Source organism: Danio aesculapii, chromosome 5 (genome assembly GCF_903798145.1).
Source record: "Danio aesculapii chromosome 5, fDanAes4.1, whole genome shotgun sequence".
NCBI lineage: Eukaryota > Metazoa > Chordata > Actinopteri > Cypriniformes > Danionidae > Danio > Danio aesculapii.
The window spans coordinates 16,552,032-16,571,691 of NC_079439.1; the positions used below are offsets into that span (position 1 = coordinate 16,552,032).

Genomic DNA, 19,660 nt, shown 5'->3' on the forward strand with positions numbered 1-19,660 from the left:
CTAAAGCTTAGATGCTTCATTCTATCTTCTATATTCTATTTCGAATAAATTTAAATGTATCCCAGCAGTCCCACAGTGTCAAATGAGAAGCAATTGAAGGCGCACAGCAGAGGTAAAGAAAAAGGCTGATGCCGATATGTGGCAGAGTGGAGTTGGATTTTAAGAAGAGAGGGTTATTGTCTTTTTCTTGCACTTTACCACTCTAACGATGCACTTATGTCACCCGCTCTTCCCTTTTTCTTACACCTTACCTACTTAAGGAGGAAGTCTTGATTGGTAAGTCGATGCTATCCGCAGATTTAGGGACATACTATAGGCCGCTGGTGGACTTTAAAATCTCTTCCAACAGGGGACTAAAGCAGAAACATGTTCTTTTTTTGTTTTTCTCTAGGATCTAGTTAATGATGGAGATATTTCTTTTGTCTGCAACCCTTTTCATATGATTAGATTGTTTTTTTTTTTACTTAAGCCCATTCTGTGATGTCTGTTCAATGTTCTTTAAAGGACGAATACTTTCAAATGGGGGATTTCTGTTTCCTTTTATTCTCTCTTTTTTTCTGACTTTAAAGTAGCTGGAGTTTTATTCATGTAGATTCTTTTTTTCCCTCTTTTTTGATCTGGATGTTTCTTTAATTTGCCTTTTTCATTAGCTTTGGTTCATTGTTTACTTTCTCTCTCTTCGAGTCTCTATTTCATTAGTTCCTTTTGTACGAGTTCTTGCTTTGTTCTTCTCATTTCTTTTGAAATTTCTCGCATGTGACAGATTTGCATGGCGTTCTTTTAGTAATCTTTTAGTTTTTGTCCTAAAAAAGAAGAGAAAAAAAAAGATTAATCTCCTCTCTGTGCTCTGTAGGGACGTATGTGCCTTTTAAAGAGTACTCAAACTGCATCTTGCAGGTAGCAGATTAATAACAGCCTTGGCTTTTCTTGAGAAAAACAACAACTTCGCTTTGTCTGCTTGCAGGTTTCTCCGTCACGTTCTGGGGTTGAGGGTTTAAGCAAAGTGGTGATCGTCCAGAATTCAGAATCCAGTAATGGCAAAAGACGTGCTGATTACGATTCAGGAAATGACACCTCTTCTCCGCCATCCAGTAAAACTGGCATCACGAGGTCAAAGGTTGCCGGAAATGGAAAGTTCTCATGTCAGACGTCTCCTGAGAAGCTGAGACTCGCTGATGGAGACAATGCTTCAGATTCAGGCAACTCTCTGACCAGCTATGACTCTCTGGGTAAGCCAGTGCTCAGAGAAAACACCCTGCACAGCTCTGTCTTCAGCAAGCTTAAAGGGTAAGACTTTTTACACGATTTCTGAATTTCATATTGTCTGCATTAAAGTTATTGAGCTCTTTGGCCCTTTTTTGAATTAATTACAGTGGTGTGAAAAAGTGTTTGCATCTTACTGCGTGTTTGTCACACTTTAAAGCAGGAGTCAGCCTGGATGTTTCAAGCATACCTAGTAATACTTTAAGTAGCTTGTTTAGGTGTGTTTGATTATGGTTGGAGCAAAACTCTGTAGGACACCAGCCCTCCAGGAACAAGTTTGGTGACCCCTGCTTTAAGGTTTCAGATCATCAAACAAATTTAAATATTAATCAAAAATAATACAAGTAAACACATCAGTTTTGAAATGAAGGTTTTTATTATTAAGGGAAAGCAAAATACAAAACTACATAGCCTTGTGTGAAAAAGTGTTTGCCCCCTAAACCCAATAACTTTTTGGGCCATCCTTAGCAGATGGCCCAACTGCAAAAAGCATTTTCGATAACTTGCAATGAGCCTGTTAAAACGCTGTGGAGGAATTTTGGCCCAGTCAATTGGATTCAGCTCAGGACTTTGACTAGGCCACTCCAAAGTCTTAATTTTCTTTTTCTTCAGCCTTTGCTTTGGATCATTGTCCTGCTATAGTAAGTAAGGGACAAACCCTTTTACAGACCACTATATAGTATATATACAGTTATTATACAGTTGAAGTTAGAATTATTAGCTCCCCTGAATTATTAGCTCCCTGTTTATTTTTTCCCCAATTTCTGTTTAACGGAGAGAAGATATTTTCAACACATTTCTAATCATAATAGTTTTAATAACTCATTTCTAACTGATTTATTTGATCTTTTGCATGATGACAGTAAATAATATTTGACTAGATATTTTTCGAGACACTTCTATACAGCTTAAAGTCATATTTAAAGGATTAGCTAGGTTATTTAGGTTAACTATGGTTAGGGTAATTAGGAAAGTTGTATAACGATGGTTTGTTCTGTAGACTATCGAAAAAAAGGGACTGATAATTTTGACCTTAATTTTTTTTGTTTTTATTATTATTAAAACCTTTATTCAAGCCAAAATAAATCAAATAAGACTTTCTCCAGAGGAAAAAAAATATTATCCGACATTCTGTGAAAATTTTTTTTTGCTCTGTTAAACATCATTTGGGAAATATTAAAAAAAGAAAAAAAAAATTAAAAGGGGGGCTAATAATTAGTAATAATTTTGACCTCAACTGGATGGATAGATAGATAGATAGATAGATAGATAGATAGATAGATAGATAGATAGATAGATAGATAGATAGATAGATAGATAGATAGATAGATAGATAGATAGATAGATAGATAGATAGATAGATAGATAGATAGATAGATAAAATAAAATAAAAAACAAAATAAAAAACAAAATAAATAAATAAATAATAAATAAATAAAAAATATAGATAAATAAATAAAAACAACAAAAAAGTAATAAAATAAAGTAATAAACATCAATGATTTATAATTGCAGCGAAGAATCAGGCAGGTTCTGTGTGGATGTAGAGAAGACACAGCCTCTGGGTCTCATCAGCGATAGGAATCGGAGTTCGTCGTATGACAGATATGAGGACGGAACGAGGTCCCGCAGCAGAAGCATATCATCCCAAAGCAGATACTCAGGGCGTCACTCCAGAAGCCGATCGCTGTCCTCGGGGAGGAGGTGAACCACACCGCTGATGTTTATTACTGAAACTCTCATTTGAGCACAAACTCTGACACGATCTTCTCCCTCGGCTCATTTACAGATCCTATTCCCGCTCATCCAGTTACTCGCTGGCTTCGCGGAGAGACAGTCTGTCGAGTGTGAGCAGCTGCCGCAGTCTGAATCACTCACGATGCACTACACACAGGTGAAGATTAGCCCATACCAGTCTTTTTTTGTGTGTGTGTGTTATAATTCAAATGAATAATTAAATTACTTCACAAGTTCAGCATCAATCTCATGATAATCTTAGATGCACATTAAATGTTATGAATCATATCAGGAGAAATAGGATAACAGCAATGATTTTCTAATGAAGTTTAGACGCTGAAAAAAACTATGATTCTGTCAGCTGGACATATCTTTATCAAGTTTTTCACAAATTTGGCTTTTATGAAACTATAATCAGAAGTATACCAGCACTTCATAATACACCAACTGCAAAAATAAAGATCAACGGCCACCTATCAAACTCATTCACATTGAAAAGAGGCACCAGGCAGGGATGTCCATGGTCTCCTCAATTATTGACACTCTGTTTGGAATCCTTAGTACAAAGCATTAGACAAAATAAAACAATGCAAGGTATTTCTATTAAAGGAGTGGAACACAGGGTGTCCGCAGGGTCTTAAAAAGTATTAAAAGTTGATAAATCAATTATGAGAAAATTAAGGCCCTTAAAAGGTATTAAAAAGTCTTAATCTCATTTTTACGAGGTCTTAAATTTTCTTCAAGCATTGTCCAATTTTTTTTGAGGCCTTTGAGAAGCATAAATATATTTATTTTCCTCGGTTAGTTCGGGCCGGGTGCGTCCGGCCAAGCTCCTCTGTCTGGGTGATGTCAAGTAATTTGTGACAAACGCGGGAAGGTGATGTGACGCTCTCCGCAAAACCATAGAGCAGGGCTATTCAATTGGGGGCCCCCGAGGCGATTTGTTCCGGCCCTCCAAATAGTGTGACCAAGACATCAAAAATAAATTTAGTTCAGTTGAAAAACGGCTGCTATAGTTATGAAGTGACGTGTGTCTGTTCAATGCAGCACGAGCTGCAGTTGAAGGCTGTGCAGAGCGTGAGTCACCTGACATTAAGCGAGTGGTGCAAGCAGTCGAAAACCTTTGTATACTGAAGCTTAAAGGCTTCTCAACACCGCGTTTCTATTGCACGGAACCAAACTGCTGCAACTAAACAAAGTTATGCCACCTGTGCGCTAGTTTAAAATTCCAAGCTTATATCACATATCGCATCTTTTCTGCACGTAAGTTCGTTATTTCCAATGTAAGAATGTCAATACATTTCAGACGCACCGAGTAGAAAACATCTCACACTGTAGCGATGAGAGTTGTGCGTGGCTTTCGATGCAATGTAAACAAAAGATATGTTATTACAAATTATTAAAATGATTATGTATGTATGAACGCAGATGATAACAACAGTTCATTTAAATACTTAGCTAATGTAAAGCTTAAGGGCTGGTGCGGTGGATGGCGGAGGGGTGTTGCGGACGAAAATGAAGAGGGTTGGGGAGTCGCAGAAGAAAGTGAAAGTGAACAGCGGACGGGGGAGGAGGGCGGTTGAGGAGAGGCGTCGGTAAAATGAGGTGCTGGATCAGATTTCAGAGGTTGCGGATCAGACCGTGTTCAGGCACAAATGAAGGCCTGATTATTTGTATTAGTCAAGTAATACTCTGTCTTTTAGTAGATGTTACATGAGAGAATTGCTTTGTTTACCAAACAATTAAAGTGGATATAATTAGATTTACATTGTAAACTTTAAATATAAGTTACTTTTTATTATTATTATTATTATTATTATTATTATTATTATTATTATTATTATTTCATGTTTTAAGATTTTAGTTATTATACACCCAAAATCAGTCCGCATAAATCCACAAATGGTTTTTTTATTTATTTTTTAACTAAATTTTCCACAGACTGCTTTTTTAGTGACGTATGAATACTGTCTCTGGGTACAAACCACTTCTCGTTTAAATAGAAAAAATATTGATTTTATGACCACTTTTTAGCCATATCACACATTAAAGTGAATTTCTTATAAAGTCATGGTGGACACAACAGTCTCTGGACTTCAATTGACTTCAACTGTATATCTTGCAATCATGGTTTTCAAAAGTATTACAGCACTTTGGAATCATTTATTATTACCATTTGAGCATCGCCATACAGTTTGATAGAGTGCTTGGACTCTGCTTCGCGAGACGTCAGACTTAACAAGCGGATAACTTGTGACAATGGTCAAATCTGGTATTGAACATATGCATGCATCTTTTGTAGTGTAGAGCTGCTTATTATATAATTTCAACATCAATATCACAATGTGCACATCCAAAATAATCACATTGCTAGATGTGCAATGTTGAGACGGATTGTAGTTGAGCAGGAGCCTCAGATTTTAGGCATAATTGAGTGAAAGTTTATTTCTGTGACTGTGTGAGCATTTCAATACAGTTTAAAACAATCAAACACAAACAATTGCACTGTTTGTAACTTTAATGAGGATTCATTTTATTGAATTATTCATACAATCAATGATATACAATACAATGATGACTATGCAGTGTTATTTTACATTTGATTGATCCATTTCTGTACCTGAATACGTCTAGACTCCCTCGAAAACCATAAAGGACTGCTTATTTCACTTTTATCTTTGCTCTATTGTATTTATCTATGCTTGTAACTAGTTTATTAATGTCTCACCCCCTACAGAATCATCACAGTCAGTCTAAATGAATCATCTTATTTTCCAAATAGAGCTGTTTAAGACATATGGTGAAATTGGATTTATATAGCAAAAAAACTAAATATTTCAATACCATTTTTCTAATATCGCACAGTCCTATTGTGTGTGTGATTATTCAAATTAATAATTAAAATACTTACGATGCACAGCAGACAGGTGCATAATCTAAATGCCGCCAAATGTGGTCTAATGAATCCAAGTGTGTCATCTTATCGCAAATAATTGTTCTGATTGAATTTGAACCAGTATAATGAACTTGATCATAATTGAACGTATGCGTTAGTGTTGTCAAAAGTCTAGATATTTGTTGCAAATCCAAGCATCATTTTATTTTAAATGATGCAATAACACTTTTCTGTAGTATCAGTGGCACTTGAAGCAGTTTATTATAAGCAGGTTTCAGCTTGTTCATTTATCCACATTTTTTCATTTACAGTAACTTATGCGTTTTGGGTTTTCTCAATTTAAAGGTCAAGCAGAAGTCAGCCAGCAGGATGTTTGTGCATCTCTTTGTCAGCACATACATGTGCATAAGTTTTTCTGTTTCAACAGAAAGGTTAAATTACAAAACAACAAAAGACAAAATCATTGTTAGACTGACCTGATGAATGCATGAAGTGTATTTATTTAGTTCTATTTAGTCGTCTTTTTGGTTGCAATTTGCTTATTTGTTTTAAATAGACTGCTCGCTTGTCTTCGGTGCAGATTTTTATTTTATTTTATTTTATTTTATTTTATTTTATTTTATTTTATTTTATTTTATTTTATTTTATTTTATTTTATTTTATTTTATTTTATTTTATTTACTTGTTTTCAGTGCAGTTATTTTATTTTGTTTTATTTTAATTTTATTTTATTTACTTGTTTTCAATGCAGTTATTTAGTTTTATATTATTATTTTATTAGTTTTCAATGCAGTTATTTTTTTTATTAATTTAATTAAATTTATTTTTATTTATTTATTTTTAATGCAGTTTATTAATTTTTTATTTTATTTATTTTATTTTATTTTCATTCATTCACTCATTCATTTTCTTTTCGGCTTAGTCCCTTTATTAATCCGGGATCGCCACAGCAGAATGAAGCGCCAACTTATCCAGCACATGTTTTACGCAGCGCATGCCCTTCCAGCCGCAACCCATCTCTGGGAAACATCCATAGACACTCATTCACACACATACACCACGGACAATTTAGCCTTCCCAATTCACCTTTACCGCATGTCTTTGGACTGTGGGGGAAACCGGAGCACCCGGAGGAAAGCCACGCGAACGCAGGGAGAACATAACACAACTCCACACAGAAACGCCAACTGACCCAGCCGAGGCTCGAACCGGCGACCTTCTTGCTTCTTGCACTACCTAATGCGTCACTGCATCGACCTTTATTATTTTATTTTATTTTATTTTATTTTATTTTATTTTATTTTATTTTATTTTATTTTATTTTATTTTATTTTATTTTATTTTATTTTATTTTATTTTATCTGACAAAGAAATGTGAACAACTGGCCTGGCTGGATCAGTATTAAAATATCTTTAACATTGAGTCATGTTTGATGCTTTAATATTGGCAAATGACAAAAATAAGATACAGTGCTCAGCATAAATGAGTACACCCCCACAAATCTCTCATTTAAATTAATATTATCTATAGCATATATCTATAACAATATTATATTTGTGCATATACATTAGTTTAGTCAGTACTGAAGCCAAATCTGGAGCTTATCTAACAAAATAACTTACAATAATAATTCCAAAATTAGTAGCTCAAATTTATATGTTATAGAAAAAATATTTAGTAAATGTTAATATTTAATTAATATATTTAATATTAAATGTTGTAGTTTGTAATTTTTTCTATATTTTGCATGAATTTAAATTTATTAACTTTTCATTTCTAAAGATGTTCTGTGACTAAAATATTATTTTAATAAATATATCTGTTTAATAAATCTGTTCAAAATATATTACCCAAATTCACTGAGAAATGGATACAAATATTTATTTTCAACATGGGGTGTACTCATATATGCTGAGCCCTGTATGCATAAATAAATACTGCATAACTGAATTTCTCACTACAATACAACACCTTTACAAATATAGAGATACCATAAAATATAGCTTTTTTAAATACCACAATAAAATCATTAATTCAAATTACAAATAGAGTATCAACACTTTAAAAGTATTTTATTGAAGTTCTAAGTTGCTGTATTTTGACCATACTTAAATGCATCTCTTTTAAATGTGATAAAAGGTTTCGCGAGCGGAAAAGATACTGCAGTTCCTGCAAGAGCAGAAAGCACAGCAGGAGGAGACCTTGTTCTCCGATGAGAAAGAGGAGAAGGGATTCTCCAAGCCATCTGGAAGCCCGCAGAATCACAAGGTCTGTTCTGACAGAGCTAATAATCTCACAGCAGCACAAACTGTATCAATCACAAACTACTCTGAAACAACTCCACTCATCTGACTTCAGTAAACACAGACAGAGTGCTGACGTTCTCATTGTGTGGGGAAACTGTGTTATAAACTGAGCTCTCTTCATTAATACAAGCTATTTGTATACACTGGCATTCAAAAAAATTTGATGTGACAGATGTGGTAGTGTTTTTAAAAGAAGTTTCCATTTCTCACCAAAATTGTGTTACCGATGTTGCATGATCAAAAAGGCAATAAAAAGAGTAATACTGTGAAATATGACTTGCGTTTAAAGTAACCGTTTCTGTATTAATGTATTTTAAAACTTTATTTATTTCTGTTATTTAAAGCTGGATTTTTAACATCATCTTCATCAAGGACCCTTTTTTATAGTAATTGATCAATCTTGATAATTGCATTCATGTAACAAAGCATTGCATTTAAATACATTCTGAATTAAATGTTCAATCCTTTAAAAGTTTTGGTATGTAAAATGTAAATAATGATTAATAATTAATCAACAAATAAAAATGGTTTCTGAAGGTTCACGTGAAACATAAGACTAGAGTAATGATTCTGAAAAATCAGATATGAATTAATGGGGTAAATTACATTAAAACAAATTACCAAAAATTATATTTAAAAAAAAGTCAAAATATCACTGTTTTTATTGCATTTTTGATCAAACAAAGGGCATTTAATCATTCAATAAATTGATCAAAAATGACATTTGTAATATTACAAACTTTTTTCCAACTTTCATTAAAGGTGCAGTAGGTGATTGTCTTCAGAAACATTTTTGTTCCAATAGTAATGATTAAAGTAAATGCTCTAAATGTATTTATATGTGTTTTTATATTCTAAGGCATAAAACTAAGAAAATTTCTTCCAATTATATATTGTCGGGCTGACATTTCCCATAACTCTGATACGTAGCCCAAACTGTCTGTCAACAAATTGTAGATGTACATCTGTTCACGCAGGTCCGCCATTAGCGCTTGTATGCGAGCCACGCATTTATGTGCACACGAGACACAGCAGTAAAATCAAATGCTAAATCAAAACTTCTGAATCAGTGTTGGAGTTACTTTTGCATGCTGCAGGAAGGATGACACCATGGCTGAAGTATTTCTTTTAAAAGTCTTTTAGTCACGCAAAGCTTATATAGATGTTGTTGTTATGTATAGGTTATATGCACAGAAGTGTTGTTCAGCCACTGAAATCTTCCGGCGTAAGATTGATATGACTATTTTAATTTCATAAGGGACCTTTTACAACATCGATAATGTAGATTTCATTTAGTTTAACAACAAAACATCAGTAAACAGCGCTATTCCGCCTAGCCTGCTTTACTGAGGTGAAGTTGGTTTGTATATTCACATTGGTTCATTTTTGAACAATGACAGCCTCCCCTGTACTGTTTACCATGCTACTCTGAATATTCAGTCTGAAATAGCATGTAAGTATGGCTTAGTAATGTGCAATTCCTGCATGCCGACAGCCAATCACTAACAACATTTTTTAACTGACGAATCACATGAACTAGTGGGTTGTCCTGCTGTCCTGCGCGCATTTTTGTTTCAGGAGGCGTGGCTTTGGACGGCAGGGGTGGGACTGTGTTTCAAAGCTATTATACTAACCGGTTAGCATTTTGGCAGATCACCTACTGCCTCTTTAAGTATGGAAGAAAAAAATGGTTATAACAAATAATAATATAATTTTTACATTCTAGTATGTATAAAATGTCAGTTTGATGCCGCGACTTAGCGGTGTGCATGAGTTAGTGATTAGCACACCTACATATAGCGCAATAGTGCTTCAGGTATCCCAAGTTCAAGTCTTGGACCTTTCCAAACTCCTGTCCCCCCCTCTCTCTTTCTCCCACTTCACCTCCTGCCATTCTACTGTCCTGTTAAATAAATGCAAAATGCCATAAAAAAATCTATCTTTAAAAAAAAAAAAAAAGAAGAAATATCTAGATCACTTTATTTCAAAAACACTAAAAAAAAAAAAAAACCTGCGAACCCCTCTAAAAAGTGCTGAGTTCCAATATCGATATTTGTGTTGGGACAACATGAAAGAATTAAGTTATCTAATTAGTTTTTACAGATTTAAGTGGATTGAACATAAAACAATTTAGTTGTCCCAAAAAATTCAAGACCTGTGTTGTTTCAGCTTATTTTATATAAGTAGTTAAATCAGTTTTTCGAGTGCTGGCTTCCAAAATCGATTTGTGTTGGGACAACATGAAGGAATTAAGTTAACTTATATGTTTTTACAGATTTAAGTAGATTGAACATAAAAAAGTTAAGTTATCCCCCCCAAAAAATCTCAGGAATTGTGTTGTTTCAACTTATTTTATAGAAGCAGTTTGAACAAATAGCAAGCATTCATTGTAACAAATGCTGGGTTCCACACAATTGATTTGTGTTTTGGGACAACATGAAAGAATTAAGTTAACTTATTTCTTTTTACAGATTTAAGTAGATTGAACATAAATGAATTAAGTTGTTCCCCCCCAAAAACAGAAGAATTGTGCCATTTCAGCATATTTTATATAAGTAGTTTGAACAAACAGCAAGTGTAAAGTTTTGAACCCGAGTGTACAGCATATACATAAACAGATTTCATTTTATCTTTGAAAACTGTTTAATAACTAATCATTGTTTGTATTCTCTTTCAGTGCCAGAAAGAGGCCCATCCCCTACTACCGTCCCAGTCCCTCCGTCAGCAGCCGGTCCTCCAGCATCTTATCCTGGCGTCTGTTTCCTCTCACCCGCAGTCGAACTCGCAGCCGGTCGTGCAGTCGCAGTCGCAGCCGCAGCCACACATACTCTTCATACAGGAGCTACAGTCGCAGCTCTTCCTGGAACTCTTTATACAGCAGACGCAGCCGCAGTCGCAGCAGAAGCTACAGCAGAGCCCGACGCTGATTTACGGAGGACACCCCACCAACCACGTCTTTCTGGAACTGCAAAGTGAAATGGAGCAGCACTGAGAACATGCTGTGCTCGGATGCGGAACAGCAGGCGGTGACAGGATCATCTGTTCAGTGTCAGATAAGACTGAAGCTTTCCATATTGTTGTGTACTAAACTGTGTGCTTTCATCCATCCCGTTCACAAGGAAAGGAAAAACACCAATCACAAAAAGCCCGCTGGCGTAGGACGGAACAGACCAAAGGTTTCACTTCTGAGTTGTCCACCTTTTTCCACACTGCTGCTTTTCAAATTATGGGTTGCACTTCCGGTTTCCTTTGAAAACTTCCTGCTAATAATAAGGTTGCACTAGAAATAGTAAACAGAAACTAATCTGGAGGAACAAAACAAACTCAAAAGAGCTTTGGCCATAGATATGAGATATTTGCTCACAGATATGAAAATATTTCTGTACTTTCTGCATCAGAATCATGAACAGTTTATGTATTATTACTGTCATACAGTGTTCAGTCAATGAGGACCAGGGTTGCTAGGTCCAAGAAAATGTCAGTGCCCAATAACAACTCAACACCCACCAGAGTCGATTGCTGTTTTCCCACAAAGGGAAAGTTTTACCAGCGTTTTCTGCAGCAATATCACAGACATGCTGAATATTACTGTACTGTAGCAGAAATATAAACAGAAACTAACCTGGAGAACCAAAACATGCTAAATTCAAAAGAGCTTTGACCATAGATATGATCTTTTTCCAAAGATATGAACATATTTCTGTACTTTCTGCTTCTGAATCATGAACAGTTTATATATTATTACTGTCATACATAGCTTGAATAGGGTTGCCAGGTCCAAGAAAATATCCAAGCCCATTGACAACTCAACACTCACTAGAGTCAATTACTGTTTATCCACAAAGGGAATGCTTTACCAGCGTTTTCTGCAGCAATATCACAGACATGCTGAATATTACCGTTCTTTAGCAGAAAAGTAAACAGAAACTAACCTGGAGGAACAAAACACACTACACTCAAATGAGCTTTGGCCATAGATATGATCTTTGTTCACAGATATGAACATATTTCTGTACTTTCTGCTTCAAAATCATGAACATAAATAAATATATTATTACATAAATAATTAATAAATTTATTAGTGTATACATATGTATACAATATGTATACATAAATGTATTATTATTACTGTTATACAGTGTTCAGTCACTGAGGACCAGGGTTGCCAGGTCTAAGAAAAATTTCAACTCAACGCCCACAAGAGTCAATTGTTGTTTTCCCAACTCAAACACCCTAAACAACACTCTAAACTCAAAAGAGCTTTATCCATAGATATGCTTGAGATACTATAATGGGCTGAATTTAAACAAACTAATTAAACTGAGCTGTTTGACCTAATTTGTTTGTATTATCCAGCCCATATAAATTGTTGGCAACCACTTACCATAAAAAATGTAGTAAATCCAATGAATCATTTTTGTCAGTGTGCAAATACAACGTGAAAACTGATTGGGAAGTAAGTTCGGCGTTGAGCTTTATTTTTATCTGTCATGATAAATTTTAGGCTTGGTATTTTCAGGTGACATTAGTATCACAAGCATTTCTATAGTCAAAGCTCATTTGAGTTTAGTGTGTCTTGTTCCTCCAGATTATTTTTGGTTTACTTTTCTGTTCAGTACAGTAATATTCTGCATAAAGCACTGGTAGACTTTCGTGCAATTGACTCTGATTGGACAAGAAAAAGACAAGAGTGATTTTCATTCCTTTAGGGTGGGTATTGAATTGTCATTAGGCTCAAAAATGTCATGGATCTGGCAACCATGGTCTTCAGTGACTGCATAAATTGAATGACAGTAATAATACCTCAAATTATTCATGACTCTGAAGCATGACTGCTTAAAATTATCCATGACTTGTTTCCTCATTATTTTGTGCTTGCATTTGGTCACAGTACAGTATAATTCAGCAAGTCTGTGATATTGCTGCAGAAAACGCTGGTAAAGCTTTCCCTTTGTGGGAAAACGGCAATTGAGTCTGGTCGGTGTTGAGTTATCATTGGGCTCGGAAGTTTTCTTGGAGCTGGCAACCCTGGTCCTCAGTGACTAAACACTGTATGACAGTAATAATAATAACACATAACATTGTTCATGATTCTGAAGCAGAAAGTACAGAGATATGTTCATATCTTTGGGCAAAGATCACATGTGTGGCCAAAGCTTGTTTGAGTTTGTGTTTTGTTCCTCCAGATTATTTTCTGTTTATTTTTCTGCGACAGTACAGTAATATTCAGCATATTCATAATATTTCTGCAGAAAGTGCTGGTAAAGATTTCCAGCAATTGACTCTGATTGAACTAGGAGAAAAAATGCTTTTCATTTCTTTTGGGCAGGATTTCAATTGTTTTTGGTCTCCAAAAATTCTTGGACCTGGCAACCCTGGTCTTCAGTCATGCACACACTTTATGACAGTAATAATAATGCATAATTTTGTATTTTCTGCTTTAGAATTATGAACAATTTTGTTACAGAAAATCATGTGGCAAAAGCTTTTTTACATTTGGCTTTTTGTTCCTCAAAGTTATTTTCTGTTTACATTTTGCTACAGTAGAGTAATATTCAGCATATCTGTGTTATTTCTGCAGAAAGCGCTCGTGAAGCTTTCCAGAAATTGACTCTGATTGAAAAAAAAAACGGACTGGAGAAATGCACTTTTTTTCCTTTTGGATGAGTTTTGATTTGTCATTAGGCTCAAAAATATTTGTGGACTTGGCAACCCTTGTAATCAGTGACTGAACACTGTATAACACAATCATGAATGATTTTACGTATTATTACTGAAGCAGAAAGTACAAAATTATACAGCTACAGTAAATCATATATCTGTCCAAATCTCCGTTGAGTTTGGTGTGTTTTGTTCCTCCAGATTATTTTCTATTTACATTTGGCTACAGTACAGCAATATTCAGCAAGTCTGTAATATTGCTGCAGAAAACACAGGTAAAGCTTTCCCTTTGTGGGAGCCTAACAATAGATTCCGATTAGACAAGGGAAGAAAGCACTACTTGAGTTTTAAGTTGTCATTGGGCTCAAAAAAATTTGTGGACCTGGCAACCCTGGTCCTCAGTGACTGAACACTGTATAACAGTAATAATACATAAAGTCAGTCATAACTCTGAAGCAGGGAGTACAAAATTATGCTACAGTAAAGCATATCTGTGGCCAACGCTTTTTTGATTTGAGCTTTTTGTACCTCCAGATTATTTTCTGTTTACATTTTGCTACAGTACAGTAATATTCAGCATGTCTGTAATTATTCTGCAGAAAGCGCTGGTAAAGATTTGCAGCAATTGACTCTGATTGAACAAGGAATGGACTAAAGAAATGCACTTTTTTCCCTTTTGGGTGATTTTTTTTTTGAGTTGTTATTGGGCTCAAAAATATTTGTGGACCTGGCAACCCTGGAACACTGTACAACAGTAATAATACATAAAGTCATATATTATTCTGAAGCAGAAAATACTAAATTATGGCCAAAGCTCTTTTGATTTGAGCTTTGTTCCTCCAGATTATTTTCTGTTTACATTTTGCTACAGTACAGTAATATTCAGCAAGTCTGTAAGGGCGTACTCAAACTATGTACAGTTGCCTTGAACCGGGCCGAAGCACGCTTGTTCCCCCTCCCGTCTCCCCTGATGGCCCGCACTCACATTACATTCGGGCCTGGGCATGCTTACGTCATCGATGATGCGCTGTTCAGTAATCGCTCTCGCTCAGCACAGTGGAGATTTCTTGTTTTGGTTATTTGGGATGCGGTGACACGCAGTCAAATATTTCACCAGATCAGCCACTTTTGACACTCATAAACAATCATAAAGTCCTCGTGCTGCAGGAATTAGGAGGTTTGCTGAAGGTGCAGCTGTCGTGCAGTGAGGGGTTTGCGTCTTTAATAATCTACAACAGTTTGCGCTCATTGAACAGTAAGAACGATTAATAAATCCATATGAAACAGTCCCGTAAAAGTCACATCTTGCCTTCAGTCTTCAGCACAGCCCATCAGCCCAAATGCCAGCTTGGCTGAGTCCGAAAGCCTGAACTCAAGTGAACCGCGCTCTAGCACACCTCTTCCAACCGGGCCAGGGCCGGCCAAGTGAACCGTGCCTGAGCCCAATTCAGAGAACTCACACTTCTCAAGCGATCTGGAAAACGGGCCTGGGCACGGTTTGGATAGCATAGTGTGAGTACGCCATAATACTGCAGAAGAAACACTTATTGGGGCTCATTCATTGTCTCCTGATTGTAATTGGTTAATTCTAATTCACAAAAGTTAATTTTTAATATTCTGTGTTTCAGCTGGGATGTCTCCGCGCTGTTGAAATGTGTGAAATATTTTTAAAACCTTTCACTGATTGTTTCCAGTTAAACGAAGTGACTCTCATAATTCACGCAAAGCTTCATGGGGTGTTGGAAAAAGGTGGATGGGCTTACTCATCTTTGCTTATAGGTGACAGGATATTGTTCTCCATTTGTCAAAACAGCTGTGGTAGATAAAAGCGTCAGGTCACTCATAACCTTGACTGTAAAAGCCGATGTTTGAATCTATTGTATTTTTGTAGTGTTTTCTCTCTTTTTATAGGAGATGTCAAAAGCGCTTGAGGAGAAAGATTTATTGCTTCCATAACAGCTTTTACTGAGAGCAGCCGCTTCTGTGTTGCACACACCTTCACTTTGAAAAATGTGCCATCCGAATTGGCCCCACTGGCAAACGCACAGCCCATCAGCCCAAATGCCAGCTTTATTTATCTTCTGTTGAACTGGAAAACAATTCAAATGTCATCGGCTGTGATGGAGATGATGATGATGGTGGACAATCAAAATGCAGCGGATGTGCTTCACTGGTGGGAAACGATTTGCAGGTCCGTGTTGTGTTACCAAATATGTTAAATGACTTATTCATCTCGCAGACCTCAAGGGACGTTTTAATCCATGTTATCCGGATTCGAGGATACTTCTGATTAAGTGAACAAGGTACATTTTTCCTGTACTTCTGATTACAAGATTGATGCACTGATTTAACATTATTATTATTATTATTATTATTATTATTCCTGGTAGAATTATTGTCATTTTTAACATGAGATGCGATAAATTGTGTTTTTAATTATTTATAGTCATATTTGTTGTCATCTGTAATTATTTTTGTTGGATCTACAAATATTTATTAATCAAATCACTTGAATTATTTATAAGGTAAAACCTTTGATATTTATGTAAGACTGGTTTAGATCTGTTTTCAGTTTAAAGCGCTCCTATTATGCTATTTCAAAGGTATTTAGTTTTATTTTGAAGCTCTACTCCAAGGCGGCACAGTGCCTTCGTGGTTAGCACTGTTGCCTCTCAACAAGAAGGCTGGTTCGAGTCCCGGCTGGGCCAGTTGGCATTTCTGTGTAGAGTTTGCATGTCCTCCCCGTGTTCGCATGGGTTTCCTCTAGGTTTCCCCCACAGTCCAAAGACATGCGCTATAGGTGAATTGGGTAAACAAAATTGGCCATAGTGTGTGTGTGTGTGTGTGCGAATGAGTGTGTATGGGTGTTTCCCGGAACTGGGTTGCGGCTGGAAGGGTATCCGCTGTGTAAAACATGTGCCAGAATAGTTGCCGGTTCATTCCACTGTGGTGATGAAAAATGAATGAATTAAGTTTTACTACAACATGCTTGCATTCATCCAAGGTCAAGAAATACTTTAATTTCCTCTTAATATATATTTTACATCACCCATCTCTCAGTGTTCTCAAGCAGTGTTCTGTCTAAACGCATACTCTTCTCTGATTGGTCAAATGTTGCTTGGTCTTTTGCTGAGACCACCTCATTCAGCCGATCTCGGACTGATTATTTTGGCGTGGATTCGAGCTCGATTGCTGGATTCACAAATGCCAAACGAACCGCGCTAACTGGGCAAAGGAGACCTAAAAAGGTTCCTAAAGTCTAGGTGTGAAAGCACCCTAAGAGAACAGTTCAGACGCAACTTTCTGCATTCATTAAAAATAAGAGAACAGAAGGTCTGATATTTACTTGTTTAATATTATATATGTATGCTGTGCCTGCCGTGCATAACTCCATTTCAGAACAGTTTCGGCGGCTTGATGCGAGTGTAACTTAAGCTGTTCTATATTTACTGTAAAACACAGTTAACAGGGCTTGCTAACATTTATTTAGCAACCCAAGTTTCGCCATTAATATCCAAGTTACAGTAGATTCTAGGTTCCGTTTCTAAAATGAACCCTTATTATTATCCCTAAAATAAGAACGCAAATGATGTGATGCATTTTTAGCATCACTCTTGTCCAAATGTTGCTCCGTTTTCTTGAAAATGCTTTCAAACACCTCAGCCGCTGCACATCGCCATACCATGTTTTGTTTAGGAATGAATCTTTAGCTTTGATATGAGCTTTAGCCCCTTTCACACAGTGATACTGGTAAATATCCAGAAAATTTCCTGAACGACTCTGTTCACACAGGTGAGGACGTTCTGGAATTTTTGCCGGAATAGACCATTCACACATCCATTCCAAAATACTGGTAAATTCTGACATCATTAACCAGAAATGAGCTTTAAACGCCAGCGCTTGTATTTGTAAACATATAAGGGGTTGGCCTTTTCTTGATGGTTTCACTTTTAATTAAAGCTTTAGCATTCATGCAGCTGCTTTGTCCCTAAGACATCCAAAGGCAGAAACGCAAAGCGCAGCTAAATGTTTAGACACTTGACATTACAAATTCTGTGGATGGATAAGTATTGTGGACAACTTATATGAAAACATATGGAGAAACACTTTCATATGTCGAAATGTACATAATATGTGTGTGTGCTGGCGTTCACCGGCTCCTTCACGTGCACATGCGTCAAGCATCAGAAGCAGAGCTTGATGGAAAACAAACAGCGGTTTATCATAAGCATTTTATCAATAATTTTTTACACAGTTGGCATTAAGAAGAAACATAGAAACGTTATCTGACTAACGTCTAGCAGCTAAATGTGTCTGGAAAAATATTCAAAGACTTTTATCTTCATAAACCGCGCGGATGTGAATGCGTCTGAGTGTTCTGATTGGCTAAAGTAGATGTCTCACGTCAGCATGTTCTAGACGTGAACGCGTTCTTTCTGGCAATTTTCCTTCTGCGTTCACATAGTTCAACATACCAGCAAATTACAGGTAAAGTTACAACTTCTCTTTCCAGAAAATTGCCGAAACGAATTTACCGTTAATTTCAAAAAGGGTCTGTTCACACATACAGACCTTTCGGGAAAATGTACGGTAATTTTCCGGAAGGGTTTGTATGTGTGAAAGGGGCTAATGATTCAATCGTCCATTCGAAAAGACATTTGTGATTGAATCAGCTGTTCGAACAACTCAATTAAATGAATCATTCAATGACAGAGACGGAGACTTGACTTCACCTACTGGCGGTTTTAGTTTCAAATCTCATGACATTTTTATTATTAATTTCATTGCGTTCATGCCACCTCCTTCGCCTTGTCAAACAGTCAATTTATAAATAAACAGTTAATTAATCTAAATGCTAACTTAGTTTTTTTCTTTGCCATCTTTGTTGTGTCAAGAGGAATTTTATTGATTTAATCTGATTGTAAGATATTTAGATAGTAATACAGTAGTAGTTTTTCATCCACTTCAAATGTTGACTACTGTATATAGAGTATACATGAAAAAGCATAATAGAAGCACTTTAAAAATCAGCCCTGCGCTAATTTAAAGCACACACTTCAGCGTAAATGATGATGATGATATTTATAAATGCGAATGTTTAAAATGCATATTTATTGGTTGCACGTCAGAGCAACATCAGAGAAACTGTTACAGACTGGGAGAAATGAAGGCGGCTGTCAAAAGAAATCAGTCAAAGTGGTGAGATCAAGGACTTTTGTTTGGAATGATCAAAGTTTTATATTTGGTGTGCGATGCAGCTTGATGAAACGGCGTGCAAAAATCCTCACCTATATCACGACGGATGGTGGCAGTTTCTTTGTTTCCGTGTCATCAAGTCTATCGGAGTGCTTGTTAATGGAAGGCATGGTGATCTCTATGCACTGTACATTATTAGCTGTCTGACTGTTGTGAATCCTGACACTTGTACAGATAATTAGCCGTAGATTGGCACGGGGAAAAACTTAAAGCGTTTCGCGAAATGTTTCATCTTCTGGAATTCATCTTGTTCTCTCGTCTCGAAGCGTAAACGAGTGATTATGTAAATCTGTCGTGTAAATATGCAAACGTTTAGTGCGGCAATATTAGGCATGGGCTTTATGTATTGAGATGGAGTAGCGGTACTGACTGTTTACAAGGCTGGCTTTCTCATTTGCATTCCCTGTAAAAGCCAAACGTGCTGAAATGTTGCCATGAATTTAGGCTATTTGACGAAATCGAGTCAGAACATGCTACAGAGTTTGCTATTGGCTTCTGTGATTGCAATATTCTGTAATAGCAGTAACAGATTTAGTTTTG

The 19,660-nt window shown here is 36.1% G+C and overlaps 1 protein-coding gene across 1 annotated transcript in view; it reads left to right on the top strand.

The window, feature by feature from the left end:
* The window catches only part of srrm4 (serine/arginine repetitive matrix 4), a 137,791-nt gene extending 126,118 nt beyond the window's left edge, over window positions 1-11,673 (top strand). Inside the window, exons 9-13 of the mRNA XM_056456860.1 lie at window positions 965-1,287; window positions 2,779-2,967; window positions 3,053-3,157; window positions 8,037-8,165; window positions 10,881-11,673. Coding sequence (XP_056312835.1) covers window positions 965-1,287; window positions 2,779-2,967; window positions 3,053-3,157; window positions 8,037-8,165; window positions 10,881-11,130 — 996 coding nt within the window. The 3' untranslated portion in view covers window positions 11,131-11,673. The remainder of the gene's footprint in view (window positions 1-964; window positions 1,288-2,778; window positions 2,968-3,052; window positions 3,158-8,036; window positions 8,166-10,880) is intronic.
* The last annotated feature ends 7,987 nt before the right edge of the window (window positions 11,674-19,660 follow it).